Below are 24782 nucleotides of genomic sequence, written 5' to 3' on the forward strand. Positions count from 1 at the left end.
TCAGACAAGCCAGTCAGGTCAGTCAACCAGTCAATCAGTCAGGTCAGTCAACCTGTCAGTCAGTCAGGTCAGTCAACCAGTCAGTCAGTCAGTCAACCAGTCAAGTCAGTCAACCAGTCAAGTCAGTCAACCAGTCAAGTCAGTCAACCAGTTAGTCAGTCAGTCAGCCAGTCAATCACCCAGTCAGTCAGTCAGTCAGTCCACCAGTCAAGTCAGTCAACCAGTCAGTCAGTCAGTCCACCAGTCAAGTCAGTCAACCAGTCAAGTCAGTCAACCAGTCAAGTCAGTCAACCAGTTAGTCAGTCAGTCAGCCAGTCAATCACCCAGTCAGATCAGTCGATCATTCTGTTAGTCAGACGAGACCTAATGAAACTGATACAGTGATTTCATAACCTGCTCCTTTATCTGCACACCTGCTGGGTAAATAAGAATGGAAAAGAGTAATCACCCGATGAACATAGCCACAGTGTTGCAGTGCATTTCATGAATCACATGAAACAGATTAACACAGAAGCATGGCATCAAAGGCTACTTGCTGAGCAATCTGGCCTCCATAATGCTCTTTAGAGACACTGGCTGAGACATACAGAGAGATGGATAGACACGACTAGACAGCAATTACATGTAGCGCTGTCAACAACATGTAGTGGGAAACTCTTACCCATAATAAAGGTCAAATGGGCCACACAAAGATTCAATATGTGCACCCCTTCATATGGATAGACTCAGACCGCAGACTGTTACACAGATTAGAATGGCGTCTAAGTCTCCTTGCCTGCAGTCCCAGCCACCAATTCAGTTTTTGGACCATGCTACTGACATGACTCAATGATAAAGGTTGACTTGATCCCACAGAGGCAAAAGAATAGGACGATTGCAGTGTAGAAACATCCCTCAGTCAGTCAGATGTACACAAGCTTCATACTTATCTAAGTTGAGGACAGAATGGGAGTCTCACCTCTTCAGACACATCACCATCCTCCTGCTCCCTCTTTTCTCTCTGCATTGTCCCCATGCGACTCACATCCACCAGTGTGTTCTGGCTACAAGGCCTAGCAAACTTCACATCACTCATCCTAGAGTCAGTGGTTCCACACACCTCATAGTTGTACACACGCTGTAGGGTTCCCATGGTTCCGTCTGGGTAAACGGGAGGGTGATGTGGGATAACGGGGAGGTTTGCTGCATATTTATAGAATAATCGATTCTGTCTCCATCTGTGGATTTTAACTATGATAAGGGCAATAATGGAGAATATGAACAGAACCGATACCACAGCCAAGGCCAACACTAGATAAAACGTCAGGTTGTCATTATATTCCCTGTCCACTGTGAAGTCAGTGAATTCTGAGAGCACTTCAGGGAAGCTGTCCGCCACCACCACGTTCACATTGACTACAGCTGAACGAGAGGGCTGCCCGTTGTCCTCCACTACAACAGCGAGCTTTTGTTTCACAGCATCTTTATCATTGATTTGGCGTATGGTTCTTATTTCTCCATTTTGTAGGCCCACTTCAAACAGCGCCCTGTCTGTCACTTTCTGCAGTTTATATGAGAGCCAAGCATTCTGTCCAGAGTCCACATCAACAGCCACCAATTTAGTGACAAGATAGCCCACATCTGCTGAACGGGGCACCATTTCAGCCCCCAGAGAGCCACCAGTTTGTACTGGATACAGAACCTGAGGCGCGTTGTCGTTCTCGTCTTTTATGAATACGTTTATAGTCACATTGCCACTCAATGGGGGTGAGCCTCCATCTTGTGCTTTGACATGTATTTTGAAAGATTTAATTTGCTCATAGTCAAAGGGTTTCACTGCGTAAAGTCCCCCACTGTCTGAATTTACAGTCACATAAGAGGAGAGTGGAGCTCCGTTTAAACTACCATCCTCAAGGAAATATGATACCCGAGCATTTGGTCCCCAGTCTGCATCTGTAGCGCTTACAGAATAGAACGACAGAGAAGAGGCATTGTTTTCGAACACATAGGCGTCATAGCTTTCTTGTTGGAACTGGGGCGCGTGGTCGTTCACATCTGAAAGCTTTAAACTGAGCGTCTTTTTACTTGAGCGAGGCGGGTAGCCTCCATCTACTGCTGTGATTGTTACATTATATTCTGATGTCTGTTCTCTATCCAATACCGAGTCCGTCACCAGATTGTAGTAATTTGCTAAAGCTGATTCAATTTTGAAAGGAAGGTCGCGATCAATGGAACATGAAACCTTAGCATTGTCGCCTGAATCAATATCCTGGATGTTAATCATGGCTATAATAGTGCCAGGGACTGAGTCCTCGGGCAGGGCACTAGAAAAGGACATGACGGTTATTTTCGGAGTGTTATCGTTCATATCAATAACATCAAGAACGATTCCACATGAGTTTGTTAAGCCACCGTTATCTTTAGCTTTTACCTTTATTCTAAATTGTTTGTTTCTTTCATAATCTATATCACCCACTACCTTCACCTCACCTGATATCGGGTCAATTGTGAATAGCTCTCGGATAGTAGTGGTAGCATGCTCAAAATAAAATTCTATATTGGCGCTAGATCCCTCGTCTGCGTCTGTCGCGCTCACTGTTGTAACCAATGTGCCCTTCCCAGCATTTTCTACAACGGATGCTTTATATGTAGCTTGGCTAAATATCGGGGCATTGTCGTTGGCATCGAGAACCACAATGTGGATTTTAACTGTTCCAGACCTCCGAGGGTCTCCGCCATCGACAGCAGTTAAAGTCAAATAGTGATGCTTTGTCTTTTCTCTGTCCATGGGTTTTTGAAGTACTATCTCTATGTTTTCACTTACATCTAGACGACCTTGAATCTTAAGATTAAAATGATCCGTGGGGTTTAATACGTATTTCTGGAGTGTATTTGCCCCTACGTCCTGGTCTATTGCGCTTTCTATAGAGAAAAGCGCACCAGGTAGGACTGACTCGCTAATTTCCAATTCAATTTCCCTTTTTGGAAAAACGGGGCTATTGTCGTTGATATCTAGTATTTCCACTGTAACCCGAAACATCTCCATTGGGTTCTCTAGAATCACATCGAAACTGAAGCTACATGCTGAGATCTCCAAACATAGCTGTTCCCGGTCCATTCTCTCTTTCACTAACAATTGTCCTTTCTCTCGGTTCAGAATCAAGTATTCACTGTCGCCCGCGGTGAAAACCCGAGCTCTCCCGGCTACAAGCCGTTGAGGCTCCAGTCCCAGATCTTTCGCTATATTCCCAACAAAGGAGCCCACCGTCATCTCCTCCGGGATGGAGTAGCGGACCTGTCCGGACACAGCGTAAACTGAGAAGGCGCAAACCATGAATGTGCACAATAACCACTCCAAGAGCCTGTTGTTCCTTCTCATTGTCATTTCACGACAAAAAGCCAAAGCCAAAACACAATATTGAGGCAGAAAATAAATCCTAGAACGTATTTTTCAAGAATCCAGTCAATGTGACGTCCGTTTACAGAACAAAGTGTTTCTGTAGACCTAATGTACTGTCCAGAATAGGGCCCTTATTCTATCAACTGGGTCTCCAGTTTAATGTGCTCTCTGGGCGTTGCTAAGCGCATTATTATAGTAGGAACCATAGTGTGATTGTGCTAAATATTACATGCGATCAACAGCGGCACTCAGGGTTCAAACAAAGTACTACATCACTAAAGAAAATGTGTCAAACTTCAAAACACCGAACAAATGATTGACATAAAACAGTTACACATTTCGTATTGCAAAATTCTCCTCCATATTATCATAGCATACATACTGCATACGAATGTGATACATGAATATAGCTGGAGCAGAGACATTACACTAAGATGCATTGGAAAACACACAGTCGCATGCGTAACGACAACGCCTGCGCAGAAATTAACGCACAGAGGGAGAGAGAGCGAGCGCGATGCATCAACATCCCAGATAGCCTATAAAAAAAGAGGTAAGATTGATTTCAATATGCCTTCTCACCTCTCCATCACCATCCTCCTGCTCCCTCTTTTCTCTCTGCATTGTCCCCATGCGACTCACATCCACCAGTGTGTTCTGGCTACAAGGCCTAGCAAACTTCACATCACTCATCCTAGAGTCAGTGGTCCCACACACCTCATAGTTGTACACACGCTGTAGGGTTTCCATGGTTCCGTCTGGGTAAATGGGAGGGTAATATGGGATAACGGGGAGGTTTGCTGCAGATTTATAGAATAACTTATTCTGTTTCCACCGGTAGAGTTTGACAGAAATGATAGAAATAATAGAAAAAATAAAAAGTAGTGAAACCACAGCAAGTGCCAAAATTAAATAAAATGTCAGGTTATTGTTGTATTCTTTGTCTTGCGTAAAGTCAGTGAGTTCTGAAAGGACTTCCGGGAAGCTGTCCGCCACCGCCACGTTCACATTGACTGTAGCTGATCGAGAGGGCTGCCCGTTGTCCTCCACTACAACAGTGAGCTTTTGTTTCACAGCATCTTTATCAATGACCTGGCGTATGGTTCTTATTTCTCCATTCTGTAGGCCCACTTCAAACAGCGCCCTGTCTGTCGCTTTCTGCAGTTTATATGAGAGCCAAGCATTCTGTCCGGAGTCCACATCAACAGCCACCACTTTAGTGACAAGATAGCCCACATCTGCTGAACGAGGCACCATTTCAGCCACCAGAGAGCCACCAGTTTGTACTGGGTAGAGAACCTGAGGCGCGTTGTCGTTCTGGTCTTGTATGAAAACAGTTAAAGTCACATTGGTGCTCAGAGGCGGTGAGCCGCCATCTTGCACTTTAATGCAGACCTTAAATTCTTTGATTTGTTCGTAATCAAAAGCACGCACTGCGTGGATCACGCCACTTTCTGAATTCACAGATATAAATGGGGATGCTGAAAGTCCATCTTTATGGGAATCATCTATAAAATAAGAAATACGTGCGTTGTTGCCGGTGTCCTTATCCCTGGCTGTTAGTGAAAATATGGATACACCGGGAGAGTTGTTCTCCCCCACATAAGCAGAGTATGAGTGCCTCTCAAATACTGGAGCATTATCATTCACATCCGATATTCTCAATGTCAGAGTCTTGTTAGTAGAACGCGGAGGAAACCCCTCATCCACTGCTGTTATTGTAATATTGTACTCGGAAACCATTTCACGGTCCAACATCTGATCTGTGACCAAACTGTAGATGTTGGAAGAGGATGACTTAATACGAAAAGGTAAAACCGAGTTCACGGAACATTTGATGTGTCCATTTCTACCAGAGTCTAAATCTTTAATGTTCAGCATTGCTATAACTGTCTCTGGTGATGCGTCTTCGGGTATTGGGTTAGAAAAAGTGATTAATGTAATTACAGGGTCGTTGTCATTGATGTCCAAAACATCGAGCTGTACTTTACACGAATCTGTAAGAGAACCCCGATCCATTGCTTGCACACTTATTTTATGTTGTTTGTTAGTCTCGAAATCTAATTGACCGTTAACTTTGATTTCTCCGGTAAGAGGATCAACAGTAAACGATCGGACGCGCTAACAGTGGAATGGGAAAAAGAATACACAACCTCTCCATTTGTCCCTTTATCTGAATCGGTAGCACTGACTCTCAAAATCACAGTCCCTTTAGGCGAATCTTCGGATAAAGAGGATTTATAAAGTACAGAGCTAAATACGGGTGCATTATCATTTATATCCAATACTTGTATATATATTTTGACCGTGCCCGATTTCTGAGGATTACCTCCATCCACAGCAGTTAACACTAAAATATGTTGCTCATTTGTTTCCCTGTCCAGCATCGTTTGAAGTACCATTTCTAAGTATTTACTGCCTTCAGAGTGCGAATGTTGCTTCAGAGTGAAATGATCACTCGGGAGAAGGGAATATGTTTGAATGGAATTCATTTCCACGTCAGGATCCATAGCATTCTCTAGTGGAAAACGGGTACCAGACAGAGACACCTCACTAATCTGTAATCGAATTTCTTTACTTGGAAATACTGGAGAATTGTCGTTTATATCTAATATCTCCACGTCAATACGGTGAAGTTTAACGGGATTTTCAAGAATTATCTGGAAATGTAACGAACATGGAGCCACTTGGGCGCACAGCTCCTCTCTATCAATCCTGTCTTTCACAAGCAGAGTCCCTTTGTCCGCATTGAGACCGATATACTCACGGCTATCTTCTGAAAAAATACGCGCTCGACCTGATTTCAGTCTTTTAACTTCCAGCCCTAGGTCCTGAACGATATTCCCCACGAATGAACCCTTCGTCATCTCCTCTGGAATAGAATAGCGGACCTGGCCGTCCACATACCGGTGAAACCAGACTGAGAGGAGAAGATACAGTTGCCATTTCCAAATGGCGGATCCCCCTGTGCCACGAAAACAAAGAAAATACATTTCTTTACGTTGCACAACTTCAATTGTTAAAATCCGACAAGGCGTAGGCCTATATGTAGGCAAAGGAGCAAATCAGGATAGGGCTGTTATTCCAATGACATCCGTCAGAGACAATGTTCTCACACTCCCAAAGCAATAGTGTTTGCGTACATGTCACTGCGACTCTAATATCATCCACAAAATAGGCAGGGTCAACATTAGTCTCTTGCAGGTCTACTATTGTATCGGTCAACAGCGGCACTAAGAGCATAGGGGAGTTATTACATGTGTAGAGAAACATGTTTCTGACAAAAGCTTCTTATCAGAAATCACAACTCCGAAATATCCACACCATACTGTAGGCTACAGAATGACGGCAGATTATGAATTATTTTAATTGTATGGTCTGCATGTTCAAAAACACGCTAATGTAAAACAAGATTAAGTGAGATGCACATTAGGCTACTACATATGTTGTCATCCTCGGTCAGAACTACCTTTGATCTAAAACAAGTTAAAAGTTCATATAAATCAAATGTCTGTCTGACATTGTTGCTGTCCGTGAGCGGAGGTGCTGAAATGAACACAGGACTGAGAGCACTCTTTGAATAAGATTAGTCAATTAATGATTAGTAAATGACGTGATATAGCCCGTAAACGTCATAGGATCCTATGAGAACGTCATAGGATCCTATGAGAACGTCATAGGATGTCAAAGACCGAATCTAAGTTTAAACAAAACAAATGAAATTGTAAAATCATCAACCAGCATAACACATTGGGCAGACATTATCTCACCTGTTCAGGGGAATCTGGTCAATATAGGAAGTGTATCTATTTGTGCACGCTGTTAAGTCTCCATAGAGCTCGGATCCATTATTTACACGTTCTGACTAAAAGGTCTGGCAAATTTACAGCCACTCTTTTTTGAGTCAGTCGAGATACACACCTCATAGTTGTATACGTATTGCAGAGTCCCTGTCCCTCCGGCGTCTGCGTAACCGGGTGGATATCAGGGAATAAGTGGGAGACTAGACTGGTACCTGATGCGTGATTGTCTCTATCTGTAGATCCTCACGGATATTATATCCACTGCACACCAGATGAAAAGGAAGGACACAACAGCCAAGGCCAAAACTAGATAAAAAGTCAGTTTATCGTTGTAGTCCTTGTCTTGCGCATAAAGTCAGTGAATTATGAAAGCACTTCAGGAAGCTGTCCGAAACCACCACGATCACGTTGACTATAGCTGATCGAGATGGCTGCCCGTTGTCCTCCACTACAACAGCGAGCTTGTGTTTCACCGCATCTTTATCAATAACATGCCGTATAGTTCTTATTTCTCCATTTTGTAGACCCACTTCAAACAGCGCCCTGTCTAACGCATTCTGCATCCCCCTGCAGTTTATATTAGAGCCATGCATTCTGTCCAGAGTCCACGTCAATAGCCACCACTTTAGAGACAAGATAGCCCATATCTGCTCAACGACGCACCATTTCAGCCACCAGAGATCTACTAGTCGTTACTGGGTAGAGCACCTGAGGACCGTTGTCGTTCTAATCTTTATTAATTATTCACTTCAAAGTTACGTTACATTAAAGTGGAGGAGAGCCTCCGTCTTGCGCTTTGACATGAAATTCAAAAGTTTTGATTTGTTCATAAGCAAACGATCTCACTGCATACATAATGAATGTTTCAGAATTAATCGTTATCTTATTTTTATTTCAGGTTTTATTTATTACACTCATATAGCAGTCAACACCAACGGAACTCCATGAGCATTCAACATATTGCAATAAAACAGGCAGGTGACGCGGCTCGAACCCTCAACCTACTGGTTAAGCCTATAAACCACGGTCGCTGCACAGCTCCTTCCATTCAAAGAGCGCGTCCTCGAGCTAGACCTCACAAGACGCCGTCTTACGTCTTACAGGAACGCGCTCACCCGCCAAGCACACGCACGGTCGTGGATGCGAGGTCCGATCACTTCTGACACCAATGTAATGAAATAAGCAGGGAGCACGGCTCGAACCCTCAATATTCTAGCGCCAAGCCCAGCTCGCCATCGACTGTGCCACAAAAGCCTTCTCGGGGTGACAGAGTCGATATCCGTGCCTATAAACTCACATTAATGTATAAGAGCAACAAACATACATTTATAAAAAAAGAGTACAAAAAAATAAAAAAGATAGCAATAATGTCCTGCTATCTAAAGCGACTCACTAATCAATGAGAAGAAATATATGATTTGTGACATTATGTACCGTTCAGTTCTAGACTTTGGTAAAGTCAGTTTGTTTTGGCTACGGGTATTCCTACCTGTCGCCGTGATTCGATCAGTGAGTAGCTAGTCTTTGAATTTAGATTTTCGGAGTCTGACTGTGAAGATAGTGCTGATTTGAGGCCGTCTTTAATGAAGCCAGGGTAGGGACAGGGTCTGAAGTGCCTCTGTACAACTGGACTATCTACCCAGGACGGTGCAGCATGCTCTCTTCGGAATAGATCCAGGTCATCAGACTGGGCCTGGGTTAGTGAGCTGTGCCAAACAGGAGCGGCATACTCCAGGGTGGGGTGGAAATGCTCACCATGTCTTCATGTGGCACATGGAACCTTTTGAGAAAACGAAGGAGAAATCTGTGGCTCTTGGTTAACATAGCAACCTGCTCACCCCATTGTAAGCCCTTTTTACCATTACCCTTAAAATCTTCACACTATCACCCACTAATCAAAGATGACCTGCGAGTCTTCCAAGTAATAGGAGACCCTAGCGTTCTGACCCCAGTCTTAATCTTTAGCGAGACCCAACTAATTGACACACCTGGGGAGTTGTTTTCTATTATAAACTGGGTGGTTCGAATCCTGAATGCTGATTGGGTGACAGCCGTGGTATATCAGACCGCAAACCACGGGTTGACAAAACATTTATTTTACAGCTCTAATTATGTTGGTAACCAGTTTGTAATAGCAATAAGTTATCTCAGGGGTTTGGGATATATGGCCAACGTACCACCCCTAAGGGCTGTATCCAGGCACTCTGCGCTGCGTTGTGCCTAAGAACAGCCCTTAGCTGTGGTATATTGGCCATATACCACAGCCCCTCGGGCCTTTTTATATTAATTATATAACGGGTGGGTCTAATCTTGATTGTTTAAAACCACATTCCAGCCCGTGTCTATTCCATAACTTACCACTGGCTAAATCTATGACTTTAAAATGCCTATTTACTCTGTTCCATCTGACTGCGCAATCCACTTTCTCATAAACCCAGCCAGGCAATTTATAAACTTGATATCTACTATAAAAAGCATGGCGACATTATCTCATTTCTTTTAGACTAGCATTTGGTTTTCAACAGCAGAGATTTGTATAAACATTGCTGTCTGTCTCCGACATTTGTTGCATTGTTTCAATAATGAAATTCGATCTCCAGCTTTCACATAGTAATGAACGTGTCGGGAGTCAGGATGAGACAGACAGGCAGCTTTTCTCAGCCAGTCAAAATCCTGAATCAGCATAATTTGTATGGATTATATACAAAGAAATATCCATTTAAAAAAAGGGACAACGAAACAAAGTGCAACTAGTTTGCAGTATTTCCAGCTTCTATTTGAAGTGATTGTGTTAGCTGTGTTGTTGGCTAGCACATTTTCAATGCCAGGTGAAATCACGCTTCATTAGTTCATTGTTATGGATGTCCTAAATAAATATCATTAGAAAACAGCTTAAACAAATGCAAATGCAGCTACTTTGTTGTTATTATGGCTGCATTGTTTGACGTGACTGTATGTTAGCCGTAGTTGGCTAGCTAGCAAGCAAGGGATAAGAACGTTGCTAGCCAGTATGGCAATTGAACATTTAGAACGATCGACTGAGTCGAGTCCATAGATACAGAACAAAAAGCCTGGACGACTGGGTCACGTCTCTAGTGACTGAACCGATAGAATGAACAGCCGGCCATGGTAGCAACCCTACATTTGTGTCGGGGCTATATCTTATCCTCCAAACACCAGTTTCTCGGACATTATCACTTAAAGAGGCCACACACACAATTAGCTATTTTTTATTTATTTAACTAGGCAAGTCATTTAAGAACAAATTCTTATTTACAACTTTGGCCTACCCCGGACAAACCCTAACCCGGACAACGCTGGGCCAATTGTGCACCGCCCTATGGGACTCCCAATAACGTCCGGTTGTGATACAGCCTGGAATCGAACCAGGGTCTGTAGTGACGCCTCTAGCACTGAGATGCAGTGCCTTAGACCGCTGCACCACTCGGGAGGCCAATCGTCCATACCATTATGGCATTCAATATTGCCTGCTCTTAAACATTGAGAAAAAAGCTAAATATATTATGCACAACTCCCCCCGTAGTCCTTTTAAATAATCTGTGTCGGTTTTCATTTGAGTTTGATTCTAGAAATCTGCCCCAACTGTTGTTTTTGGCTCGTATGAATTACTCAGATGGGAGATTCACAGCATTTGAGGCTTATAACTCGTCTTCCTGTTCAACAGCAGCACCCAGAGTCCAGAGCACAGACTGACATCATGCTGGTACTGCTACACACAGAGCTAAACAAAGACTGGTGCATTATATAACCACATCAGCAGGTGGAATATTATTGTGATGACAGCTCTAAAAAGGTTATGGACACGGGGTGTGGGTGAAGAAATACTACAGTAAAACATTATATTAGAGGGAGACTTACTATTACTATCAGAATTAATATCACAAGCAAAACAATTATAGATCAGTCGAGATCAGTATCAACAATTGGCCAATTGTCATGAGTGTCATTTTGAATACTTGAACATGAATCAGGTCATGCATCTTTTTCTGTTGTCAGCAAACACTTGTCACAATACTGTCTTCCAAAAAAAAAAAAAAAGAAGTTTTTGGAGCACTTACAATGACGCCGTAAAAGCCAAAGACACAAACAGCTCCTTGAATGTAGCACGTTTGGTATTTCAGCACCATGGAGAGCACCAGTTGCAACTTGAAAGGCAGACTATCAAACCAACTAAACTAGATCTTCTTTTAGGCCATGAAATACAAAAACTATTTCATAATGAAAATGGTGCATGCTGCAACTGTGTCACCAAATACAAACGATAAAAAGATGATCACCAGCAAATCGATATGGCAACATGTGTTTAACCCTGACTGCATAATGCACATTACAAAAATATTTACCCCAAGTCTCAAAAACCAGAACAGCTGTAGGTAATGTTTTATCCACCATTTCATCCCCTTTATTTCCATGTAACTGGGGGTGAAACTGAGAGGCCAACAGGACTCCTCCCACAGACCAAGGTCAGAGGTCATCACAGGATGAGCCAGACAGTGTGTCAAAGCAGTGAAGCATGAAGCCCTATATCCAAAACACAAGCTCCACATGTGCCCCAAAATATCTACACACATCCTGCTGCAGAGTTACACACCCAACACCCCACAGCTATGCCCCTCTCCATTCCTTTAAGTCCCGCAGAGTTACACACCCAACACCCCACAGCTATGCCCCTCTCCATTCCTTTAAGTCCCGCAGAGTTACACACCCAACACCCCACAGCTATGCCCCTCTCCATTCCTTTAAGTCCCGCAGAGTTACACACCCAACACCCCACAGCTATGCCCCTCTCCATTCCTTTAAGTCCCGCAGAGTTACACACCCAACACCCCACAGCTATGCCCCTCTCCATTCCTTTAAGTCCCGCAGAGTTACACACCCAACACCCCACAGCTATGCCCCTCTCCATTCCTTTAAGTCCTGCAGAGTTACACACCCAACACCCCACAGCTATGCCCCTCTCCATTCCTTTAAGTCCCAAGGACATTGATACCTGAAATTCCATTACAAGTTTTGTATATAAAATATAGATGATATACATTGTTATATATCATAGACCAATGGGTTATATAGTTATACACACAGAAAGAGATAGGCCTTCCGTTCAGATGAAGAAGAATGAAATGAATAAGAGATATCTTTGAGTAGATACGGGGGGCTGAGGAGCTACATACATAATTCTCCTGACCTACTTTAGAACCTACTTTAGAATTGTGTGCCAGTGCTGAGCAGAGTAGTCTCGCTGCAGTGTGTGTGTATGTTTGTCTGTAGTGCTGAGCTGTGTGAAGTTCAGCGGGCAGTACACTTTGTGTTACTGGTAGGCTGTGTGTGAGTGATTTTGCTTTGTGAGCCACTACTGGGCTGTCTCCTCAATACAATGTTTTGTGTGTTTATGGCGAGGAATGTCATGTACTGCTGAGATGTGTGCAAAGGGTAAGGTGTGTTAGTGTTATTACTGGGTCGTATATTACTTTGTCAGCAGTGTGCTTGAGATGGTCAATGGACAATGGTCAATGTTGAAGAAAGAGAGGGAACCGCTGACAGACAGTTAATCATGAAAAGAGTTACCCAGTAAGGCATGTATTCAATCAACCTGAAAATGACTGAATACCCAGCCAGATCAACCGTGATACAAGTCAGCACTGACGTTTGAGAAACATGGATGAACGTCTAATTCTGACGTGAGACTGTGAGACCTGGCAGCAGCGAGAACACTAGACTTAGCATCTACGTGCATTGTTGAACGATGTAAGCCAGTGTAAAGTGTCTGAAGTAGTGTATCTGTCAGCCACATCGTGTAGGCCTACATGTCAACCCTTGTGACTGTACGAGCCAACCAATACCGTGGGAGACCTTCATTTGTGTCTGTGTCTACAAGTAGAGAGGGAGAAAAAAAACATATCTTACCTTCAGAGCCCAAGTAATGGTCCAATGGGAGAGCGTGAAAAAACAAGAAACAAATGAAAGAAAAGTGTTAAAAAACATAACAGGTTTAAATGCTGTGTCCCATTTGCGTTTAATTTCACACACTTACAAGAAGAATGACCCATAGCAGAATGGTGTTAAGCATTTTATGGACATCTCCACTTTCCGAACACTTAAAGCAGCTACATCTCTACTGATGGTAATAAAGCTGCTATGAAGTAACACAATGCATGTATTCATACTGTCGTTCATTCTCTCCATGGGCCTAAAAGCTGTAGGCTTGTGCCACTAGTGTCACTTTCTCTGTGCTCACTTTACAGAGAGGCTGGTTTTGAGTGACAAATAGCCTTTATTGGCTGGAACATTCTTCATTATGTACTTGAATGGTGCCATTATGACCCTGGGGTGACCTTCAAATTGCCATTTTCGCATCTAGGCTGGAGACCAGAGTAGATAAGCTTGCCCTCGGGTTGTCAAAGACAATAGAAATGTACACAAATATCACCAGCAAGATTTTCCTGAAAAATAACTGGCATTCACAGTTAGAGATTAAAGATAGATTCCACAGTTAGCTTACTTGATAAAGTTTCTTATGTTTTTACGGCAGAACAAATACTCAGGCAGACGTTTGACAATTACTCCTGCCTGATATGCATTCAACAATGGTTAAAACAATCTAAATTTGAAAGAATTCTGTCCATCTCCAGAATGAGTCTTGAACCTCTTCCAATACAAGGCAAGTGTGAAAACAGGTGAGATGGAATTCCAGGATGACTAACCCAAGTGTCGCTTCAGTGGTCAAATGAAGCAAACAGCTAAGGTCAAGGGGAATTAAATATGTTTCTATACTATTTTCAGTGAACTTTGACCTCCCCTCCACCACCACCAGCCAAAGGGCTGGGATGAAGGAGTTCTAGTACGGATCATCACACACAGTAAGCAAGCAGACCAAACAAATATAAACGTCTTCTCTCCCTCATCCCACCACTGCTCGACCTCAGAACGACACTTTTAATTTGAAAAATGTTACATTACCATAGTTGAATATTTTGATCCACTCTCAATAGCTTCACTGGTTTCATCTGGGCTCTTCCTTAGTGTTAAATTAGAAGGCAGGGTGCTGTCATTGTAAGATCTGACAAACTTGAAGTCACTGGTGCGTGAGCCCGTTGTCAGATATGCATCATAGTTATAAGAACTACGGAGAGTTCCAGCTCCATCCACCTCTGCATAGTTGGGAGGGAGATACGCGCTGGGAATGGCGACTGCTCCATCAAACAACATTCTAGGCTTTCTACTGCGGCAGAACCTCACGGCCAGGATGAGAATAATGAAAGTCAGGAAAAAGGTGGAGACAGAGACCAGTGCGATGATCAAATAGGAAGTTAGTTTGGAACGATCTTCATAAGTCATGTCTTTCAGTTCTGGAACTTCAGCCAAGTTATCTGATATGAGTAAATATACATCACAGGTTGTAGAGAGAGAGGGCTGTCCGTTATCTTTCACTGATATAACAAGGTTCTGCTTCATATTGTCAGATTCAGAAATGTCCCGCTGTGCCCTGATCTCTCCACTGTGGAGACCAACAGTGAAAAGTCCAGGATCAGTCGATTTCAAGATCTGATATGAAAGCCACGCGTTTTGTCCAGAGTCAGCATCCACAGCTATCACCTTGGAAACCAGTGACCCCGCCAGAGCAGCTTTGGGGACCATCTCAGTCATCAAGGAGTTCCCTGCTGGAGCAGGGTATAATATCTGGGGAGAGTTATCATTCTCATCTGTTATGAAGACACTCACTGTCACATTACTGCTGAGTGGAGGAGAACCATTGTCTCTGGCTACAACGTGGACTTTGAAGTTCCTGAACTGCTCATAATCAAATGCTCTCACAGCGTGGATCACCCCCGTGTCTCCGTTAATGGATATAAATGAGGACACCGGAACACCATTCATCTCACTGGGCAATAGAGAATAGACCACCGTGCCGTTCTGTCTCCAGTCTGGGTCTCTGGCAGTAACAGAACACATAGATGAGCCAGGCGTGTTATTTTCAGTCACATAGGTGGTATAGGATTGTTCTTCAAACACTGGTGGGTTGTCATTCACGTCTGACACAGATAAATTAATAGTCTTTGAGGAGGATAAAGGTGGAGACCCCTCGTCAGTGGCGGTGATAGTTATGTTATAATCTGATATTATCTCTCGGTCTAATTCACTAGTTGTTACCAGAGAATAGTAGTTTTTGATTGAGGGGTTTAGTTTGAAAGGAACATTTTGTTGAATGGAGACGTGGACCTGTTTATTTCCCTCCGAGTCTTTATCCTGTACATTGATGATGCCCACCTCTGTGCCAGTTAACACGTTCTCAGGGATGGGATTTTTTAAAGATTTTAGGAAAATCACAGGTACATTGTCATTTACATCTGTGATTTCGACAATTACTTTTGTGTTGGAAACCAACCCTGATCCGTCTTGCGCCTGGATACGCATTTCATAATATGTTTCTGCTTCAAAATCTATTGGTCCAATGACTTTAATTTGTCCAGTCTTCTTTTCAACGGAAAATAGCCTCGCTGCTTTATCAGATATTCGACTGAAATCGTAGCTCACTTCCCCATTGTGTCCCTCGTCAGGATCCGTGGCACTAACTGTAGCTACTACGGTATCCAAAGGAGAATTTTCTGCTAGACTGACCTTATAGGCGTCCTGACTAAACACTGGAATATTATCATTAGCATCCAACACAGTGACGTGTATAACTACAGTACCAGATCTCTGCGGAGTCCCACCATCAACCGCAGTAAGTAATAATGTCACCTCTTGCTGTTGTTCTCGATCTAATTCCTTCTCCAAAACTAACTCGCCATATTTCCCACCGTCTCTATTTGTATGAACAGCCAAAACAAAATGGTCATTCTTCTCCAGCCTATAGCTTTGAACTGCATTTAATCCAATGTCTGCGTCATGGGCTTCGTTTAAGGGAAAGCGTTGCCCTTTCACAGCCGATTCTACTATATCTAATTGTATGCGTTCACTTGGAAATCGAGGTGAATTATCATTTATATCCTGGATTTGAACAATAACACGGTGCAACTCTAAAGGATTTTCAAGCACCAGCTCGTATTTCAAAGCGCATGAACCCCTTGGGCCGCACAGCTCTTCTCTGTCTATTGTTTCAGCAACAATCAAATCCGCCGAGTTAGCGTTGATATCACAGTAGCGTCGACTGCTGCCGTCCAAGTCTAACCTAGCGTCACGAGCCGACATTCTCTTAGCATCCAGCCCCAGATCCTTGGCTATATTTCCGATCAAAGATCCACGTTTCAGCTCCTCCGGAATAGAGTAGTTTATATCTCCATGGCTATGGTGCAGTTTGGACAGAGAAAGCAGTGTCACACAGAGTATTGAGAGCGAGAAACCGTTGTGTCCCATCTTCGACATATGCCTGGAAGACAAGAGGCAATTCACAGAATAGGCCAGTTGTTCGTGATGGATAAATATTCAAACGGTTAAGCTAAACGAAGAGAAAATACGCATTGCATACATCCAGATTCTCCTACGATGTTATGTGACGCAGTTGGGTGTTTTCTTGCTTTTGAATATTACAGTTGTGGGAGGAGAGATACATATATTAGTTCAAGGTTGGTATATAGCGACACACTGAGTATTTCATTCAACACTGCATTTACTGACAACAACAACAAAAAAACGGCCCAAAAAAGGTGTGGAGTTGGGGCGCAGGGAGCTTAGAAACCAATTTCTCAATGTTTGACAATTGAAGAAACAATCGATAGCCTACACTACATAAGCTTTATATTATAGTGAACTATCAAAGTGAGATGTAGCCTCCTATCATTAGATCCGCTATAGGACTATAGAAGATTTCTAGAGAAGTTGGTAAATATCACGAACAATTCCAAAAACAGCAGCAGGGTGCTGAAGCAAACAAATGTGATACTAAATCAAATCTATGTTCACTGTATGGTCTTAGGTGAATCCTTATTTTATAAACGTCCGTATGCTCTGGTTTTAAAACTGAATAAGATTCTGTTTTTTTTTAAAGAAAAACTACATTACACCTTGAATGATATGCAAAATAAATACACATCTAATGAAATAATGATTTCAAACGGTAAAAATCCATGATGATGTGCCTTAGAAAAACACAAGACCAGAAAAAAAGTGTAACTACAGATAGCTTTAGTCATTCCATTGCAGAAGCCTGCAGAATGGTGATCGCTATCCACAATAGTGGTGCTGAAACACCAAAGACCTCGAAAGGGCGAACGGCTGCCATACGATCTCTTAAATGTTGTGTGGACACCACATAAAAGAATGAAAGAAAGCCACTGTTGGCAAATATTTAGAGCCTTTGGCTACCCATTCAAGTTTCACTATTTTCAGAAAGTATTTAGGAGTGTGACACTGATTTTCATGGACATAGTTCTTATAAGAGCGAGGAGCAAAACCAACGATGGCACAAAGTAAACAAACTAAAACAATTGACATGTATCGAATTAAATAGGCTACGCCGAGCACACCGAACTCACATTTAAATATGACAACTCGATAAATGATATCAGCACACTGTTATCTTACCTCATCACAATTGTCTGCATTGTTCAGAGTAATTATACTTTCTCCAAAAGGCTCAACTGGTTTCTTCAGTGTAACATCAGCAGGCAGTGTGCTGTCATTGTAAGATCTGACAAACTTGAAATCACTGGTGCGTGAGCCCGTTGTCAGGTATGCGTCATAATTGTAAGAACTGCGCAGAGTTCCCGCTGCATCCACCTCTGCATAGTTGGGAGGGAGATACGCGCTGGGAATGGCGACTGCTCCATCAAACAACATTCTGGGCTTTCTACTACGGCAGAACCTCACGGCCAGGATGAGAATAATGAAAGTCAGGAAAAAGGTGGAGACAGAGACCAGTGCGATGATCAAATAGGAAGTTAGTTTGGAACTATCTTCATTAGTCATGTCTTTCAGTTCTGGAACTTCAGCCAAGTTATCTGATATGAGTAAATATACATCACAGGTTGTAGAGAGAGAGGGCTGTCCGTTATCTTTCACTGATATAACAAGGTTCTGCTTCATTCTGTCAGATTCAGAAATGTCCCGATGTGCCCGGATCTCTCCACTGTGGAGACCAATAGTGAAAAGTCCCGGATCAGTCGATTTCACGATGTGATATGAAAGCCACGCGTTTTGTCCAGAGTCAGCATCCACAGCTATCACCTTGGAAACCAGGGACCCCGCCAGAGCAGCTTTGGGGACCATCTCAGTCATCAAGGAGTTCCCTGCTGGAGCAGGGTATAATATCTGGGGAGAGTTATCATTCTCATCTGTTATGAAGACACTCACTGTCACATTACTGCTGAGTGGAGGAGAACCATTGTCTCTGGCTACAACATGGACCTTAAAGCTCCTAAACTGCTCATAATCAAATGTTCTCACTGCGTGCATCACTCCCGTGTCGCCGTTGATGGATAAAAATGAGGACACCGGAACACCATTAATCTCACTGGGCAATAGAGAATAGACCACAGTGCCGTTCTGTCTCCAGTCTGGGTCTCTGGCAGTAACAGAACACATAGAGGAGCCCGGCTTGTTATTTTCAGTCACATAGGAACTGTAGGATTGTTCTTCAAACGCAGGAGGATTGTCATTCACGTCTGACACAGATACATGAATCGTCGTTGAGGAGGATAAAGGTGGAGACCCCTCGTCAGTGGCGGTGATAGTTATGTTATAATCTGATATTATCTCACGGTCTAATTCACTAGTTGTTACCAAAGAATAGTAGTTTTTGATTGAGGGGTTTAGTTTGAAAGGAACATTTTGTTGAATGGAGCAGTGGACCTGTCTATTTCCCTCTGAATCTTTATCCTGTACATTAATGATGCCCACCTCTGTTCCAGGTAACACATCCTCAGGGATGGGATTGCTAAGTGACTTGATCAATATTAATGGTGCATTGTCATTTATATCAGTTATATCTATGATTACTTTTGTGTTAGAAGCTAAACCTGACCCATCTTTGGCTTGGACGCGCATTTCATAATCTGTCCTCTCCTCAAAGTCCACAGGTCCAACGACTCTGATTACACCAGTCCCTTTGTCTATAGAAAAAATTGATGATGCTTTATCAGATATACTTCTGAAGTCATACGTCACTTCCCCATTTGCACCCTTATCTGCATCAGTGGCGCTGACAGTTACCACTACAGAATGTAAAGGGGGATTTTCTGTCAGACTGACTCTATAAACGTCCTGGCTAAATACTGGGATATTATCGTTAGCATCCAACACAGTGACGTGTATAACTACAGTACCAGATCTCTGCGGAGTCCCACCATCAACAGCAGTAAGTAACAACGTCACCTCCTCTTGCTTTTCTCGATCCAGCTCTTTTTCTAACACTAACTCACTGTATTTCCCACCATCTCTATTTGTATGAACGGCCAAAACAAAATAGTCATTCCCCTCGAGTATATAGCTTTGCACTGCGTTTAATCCTATGTCTGCATCATGCGCTTCGTCTAAGGGAAAACGTCGACCTTTATCAGCCGATTCTGTCATTTCTAGATTCATGCGCTCATTAGGAAATCCAGGAGAGTTGTCGTTTACGTCTTGAATTTGCACAGTGATACGATGAAGCTCGAGAGGGTTTTCAACCACAAGTTCATATTTTAGCGCACACGTAAGCTTCGAACCACACAGCTCCTCTCTATCTATTCTATCCGTCACAATAAGGTTGCCCGCAGCGAGGTCAATGTCACAATATCGTTTACTGTTATCATCCATATCCAACCGAGCTTTGCGATCAGATAATCTCTTCGCATCCAGTCCGAGATCCTTGGCTATATTCCCAATGATAAATCCACGCTTAGCTTCCTCGGGTGAAGAATAGCTCATGTCTCCATGCGTGGTGTGAGCGAGAACAAGAAAGAAAACCGAGCAGAGTTTGACGGCAGAGAGCAAACATATTTTGACCACCATCATCAACGTTGGAACGTTTGATACTCCTATCCTTTAAGATGGTGATTTACCAAATTCGTTATGCCACAAAATATGTATCCAAGGTTACACTCCAAATTCTGTCCAAGCAACGATATATGTTGATACCAGTCAATGCGACGTTTTTCCCCACTGCAGAAACAAGTCTCCTCCCTGTATATGGTAATCTGCTGGGTGGGGACACAATCATGCATTCAGCCAGAGAAGGTGAACAGCGACACATTGAGTATTTTCACAAAAACTGCAGTAACACTACAAAGTTACTGAATATACAGTACATTGAGCAAGATTCATTCAATATCTTATTGTAACATGTGCTATATTTAAATATTGCCATACATGCATGCCAACAGTGCAGTTTATAGATAGAACAAGTCACCAGTGTTGAATCAGTCGATTTATTTTCCCCCGTTGTCTTATTTAACCCCCAGACAATATCTATCTATAATTCAGAAGCAACTGAGGAAAACAAATGAAAATGTCACGGTAGTTTAGGATGTAAGAATAGGTTGTATTATTTAGGCCTATATTTTAAAACTTCTCAAATCACATGAATGAAAACAGTTATTTATTATCAAGGCTTTGGTCATTTATATTTTAAAATCACCCACAACAATGAACATCCTGGAGACTCCGTTGCCAGATTCTCAATGTCTGGTCGCTGTCCGGTGCTGAAACAGGGCCGACACAATAGCCCATTTACTTTATCTCTCATACCAAACGTTAGTGGGAGAATAAAATGTGCTGCTGCAAATTGCTATCCAACAAACGGCGAACATGTTGTCTTATGGCAGCAGCCTTAGACCAAGCCATTCTTTTTACAGAGACAGAACACTTCAGAGACTTAAAAGGTAAACCTGTGTCCTGCGTTTAAAATGACAAACGAAGCACTTCAAAGTTGTAATTGTAAGCATGTGTCCTGCATTACAACGTAATCAAAGAAGTCCGCAGGTATGGCACCCTGCCCGGGAATCAGATACTTGAGTAAAATTGTTTGAAATTGATTAAATCCTGGCCAAAATCCGTATGTTTTGGAAAGCACATTATAACAGTGGAAACTCCTAAATTCAGTCAATTTAAAAACGTTGCCGTGTCTGATGAGCCAGCACAGCGACCAAATTGAAATATCTGACAAACTTGTGGTCACGATCATTCCCATATTATTACTTACACTCTTGCACCCCAGTATCTCTACTTGCACATCATCATCTGCACATCTATCCCTCCAGTGTTAATGCTAAATTGTAATTATTTCGCCTCCATGGCCTATGTATTGCCTTACCTCACTACTCTTCTACATTTGCACACACTGTACATTGATTTGTCTATTGTGTTGTTGACTGTACGTTTACTCCATGTGTAACTCTGTGTTGTTGTTTTTGTCGCACTGCTTTGCTTTATCTTGGCCAGGTCCCAGTTGTAAATGAGAACTTGTTCTCAACTGGCCTACCTGGTTAAATAAAGGTGAAATATATATTTTTTTTTACATATATATATATCTATATCTATATCTATCTATATATATATATATATATATATATATATATATATATATATATATATATATATAGTTGTTTCATAAAATAAATGGTCAATCAATACCCAAATAAGGTTTATAATCTCACCTCAGTATTCCCCACGTTGTTTAGATTGATTATACTTTCTCCCAAACACTCGATTTGACTCCTCTTCAGTGTAACATCAGCAGGCAGGGTGCTGTCATTGTAAGATCTCACAAACTTGAAGTCACTGGTGCGTGAGCCCGTTGTCAGGTATGCATCATAATTGTAAGAACTGCGCAGAGTTCCAGCTCCATCCACCTCTGCATAGTTGGGAGGGAGATACGCGCTGGGAATGGCGACTGCTCCATCAAACAACATTCTAGGCTTTCTACTGCGGCAGAACCTCACGGCCAGGATGAGAATAATGAAAGTCAGGAAAAAGGTGGAAACAGAGACCAGACCAATGATCAAATAGGAAGTTAGTTTGGAACTATCCTCATAAGCCATGTCTTTCAGTTCTGGAACTTCAGCCAAGTTATCTGATATGAGTAAATACACATCACAGGTTGTAGACAGAGAGGGCTGTCCGTTGTCGTTCACTGATATAACAATGTTTTGCTTCATACTGTCAGATTCAGCAATGTCCCGTTGTGCCCTGATCTCTCCACTGTGGAGAGCAATAGTGAAAAGTCCCGGATCAGTCGATTTCACGATGTGATATGAAAGCCACGCGTTTTGTCCAGAGTCAGCATCCACAGCTATCACCTTGGAAACCAGGGACCCCGCCAGAGCAGCTTTGGGGACCATCTCAGTCATCAAGGAGTTCCCTGCTGGAGCAGGGTATAATATCTGGGGAGAGTTATCATTCTCATCTGTTATGAAGACACTCACTGTCACGTTACTGCTGAGTGGAGGAGAGCCATTGTCTCTGGCTACAACGTGGACTTTGAAGCTCCTAAACTGCTCATAATCAAATGTTCTCACAGCATGGATCACCCCCGTGTCTCCGTTAATGGATATAAATGAGGACACCGGAACACCGTTCACATCACTAGGCAATAGAGAATAGACCACTGTGCCGTTCTGTCTCCAGTCTGGGTCTCTGGCAGTAACAGAACACATAGAGGAGCCCGGCTTGTTATTTTCAGTCACATAGGAACTGTAGGATTGTTCTTCAAACGCAGGAGGATTGTCATTCACGTCTGACACAGATACATGAATAGTCATTGAGGACGATAAAGGTGGAGACCCCTCGTCAGTGGCGGTGATAGTTATGTTATAATCTGATATTTTCTCTCGGTCTAATTCACTTGTTGTTACCAAAGAATAATAGTTTTTGATTGAGGGGTTTAGTTTGAAAGGAACATTTTGTTGAATGGAGCAGCGGACCTGTCTATTTCCCTCTGAATCTTTATCCTGTACATTAATGATGCCCACCTCTGTGCCAGGTAACACATTCTCGGGGATGAGATTGCTCAGTGATTTAATGAATATCGCTGGTGCATTATCATTTATATCGGTTATATCTATGATTACTTTTGTGTTAGAAGCTAAACCTGACCCATCTTTGGCTTGGACGCGCATTTCATAATCTGTCCTCTCCTCAAAGTCCACAGGTCCGACGACTCTGATTACACCAGTCCCTTTGTCTATGGAAAACACCGTCGATGCTTTATCAGATATACTACTGAAGTCATACGTCACTTCCCCATTTGCACCCTTATCTGCGTCGGTGGCGCTGACAGTTACCACTACAGAATCTACAGGGGAATTTTCTGTCAGACTGACTCTATAAACGTCCTGGCTAAACACTGGTTTATTATCGTTAGCATCCAACACAGTGACGTGTATAACTACAGTACCAGATCTCTGCGGAGTCCCACCATCAACAGCAGTAAGTAACAACGTCACCTCCTCTTGCTTTTCTCGATCCAGCTCTTTTTCTAACACTAACTCACTGTATTTCCCACCATCTCTATTTGTATGAACGGCCAAAACAAAATGTTCATTCCTGTCGAGCGTATAGCTTTGCACGGTGTTTAATCCTATGTCCGAATCATGAGCTTCGTCTAAGGGAAAACGCTCCCCTTTGTCAGCCGATTCCCCTATTTCTAGATTCATGCGTTCTTTGGGGAAACGAGGTGAATTGTCATTTACGTCTTGAATTTGCACAGTAATACGATGCAGCTCAAGAGGGTTTTCAAGCACAAGCTCATATTTTAGTGCACACGTAAGCTTCGAACCACACAGCTCCTCTCTATCTATTCTATCCGTCACAATAAGGTTGCCAGCCGCGAGGTTGATGTCACAATAACGTTGACTGATGCCATCCATATCCAACCGAGCTTTGCGATCAGATAATCTCTTCGCATCCAGCCCGAGATCTTTGGCTATATTTCCAATGACAAATCCACGCTTCGCTTCCTCGGGAGCAGAGTAGCCCATGTCTCCATACGTGTTACGAGGGAGAACAAGAAAGAAAACCGAGGAGAGAACGAAGGCAGAGACCGATAATCTTGTATCCATCATCATCAACGTGGGAGCGGTCCTTTCCTTAAGATGTTGATTTACAGAATTCGTTATTCCATAAAAAAAAATGTAGTCCAAGTTCCAATATTCTCTCCAAGCAAAGATATGTTGAAACTAGTAAATGCTTTGTTTTTTCCACACTGCCGAAACAAGTCTCCTCCCTGTATATGTTAATCTACTGGGTGGGGACACAATCATGCATTCACCCAGAGAAGGTGAACAGCGACACATTGAGTATTTTCACAAAAACTGCAGTAACACTACAAATTTACTGAATATACATTGAACAAGATATTTCCAATATCTTACTGTAAAAATATGCTACTTAAATGTTGCCAAACTGGCCATGCCTGCATTCAGCCAGAACAAATTACCAGTTTTCCATCAGTCAACACCATTTTGGTTTGAGCCTTCTCCATGGTTGGCGCAAAAGATACGTGCGCTATAGCGTCGGTAATGTTTCAGAACTGAACAGCGACCATACTTTAAGGATTTGGCAATAGAGTATCCGAGATGAGGGTAACCTTTTCTGTCATTGAATAATATGCAATGTATATATTATATTAGTGTATTATTTCGGTTGTTTTGGGTGCATTTTAAAAT

General features: G+C 42.6%; 1 protein-coding gene and 1 pseudogene across 31 annotated transcripts in view; both read right to left on the reverse strand.

Moving 5' to 3' along the window:
• Positions 1–24782, reverse strand: part of LOC115135691 (protocadherin gamma-C5-like) — a 124565-nt gene that overhangs the window by 50063 nt on the left and 49720 nt on the right. For 3 of the 31 annotated variants that reach the window (XM_029670654.2, XM_029670640.2, XM_029670619.2), the window contains exon 1: positions 21774–24309. The exons of 21 other annotated variants lie outside the window; for them this stretch is intronic. In XM_029670654.2, coding sequence (XP_029526514.1) covers positions 21774–24182 — 2409 coding nt within the window. In that variant the 5' untranslated portion in view covers positions 24183–24309. Of the gene's footprint in view, positions 1–958; positions 3528–14160; positions 16755–17724; positions 20269–21773; positions 24310–24782 lie in introns of those variants that run through there. 7 more of the 31 variants (XM_029670655.2, XM_029670641.2, XM_029670621.2 and 4 more) reach the window with 3 other exon arrangements.
• Positions 3647–6512, reverse strand: LOC115135698 (protocadherin gamma-A11-like; annotated as a pseudogene).

Source organism: Oncorhynchus nerka, linkage group LG10 (genome assembly GCF_034236695.1).
Source record: "Oncorhynchus nerka isolate Pitt River linkage group LG10, Oner_Uvic_2.0, whole genome shotgun sequence".
Classification (NCBI taxonomy): Eukaryota; Metazoa; Chordata; class Actinopteri; order Salmoniformes; family Salmonidae; genus Oncorhynchus; species Oncorhynchus nerka.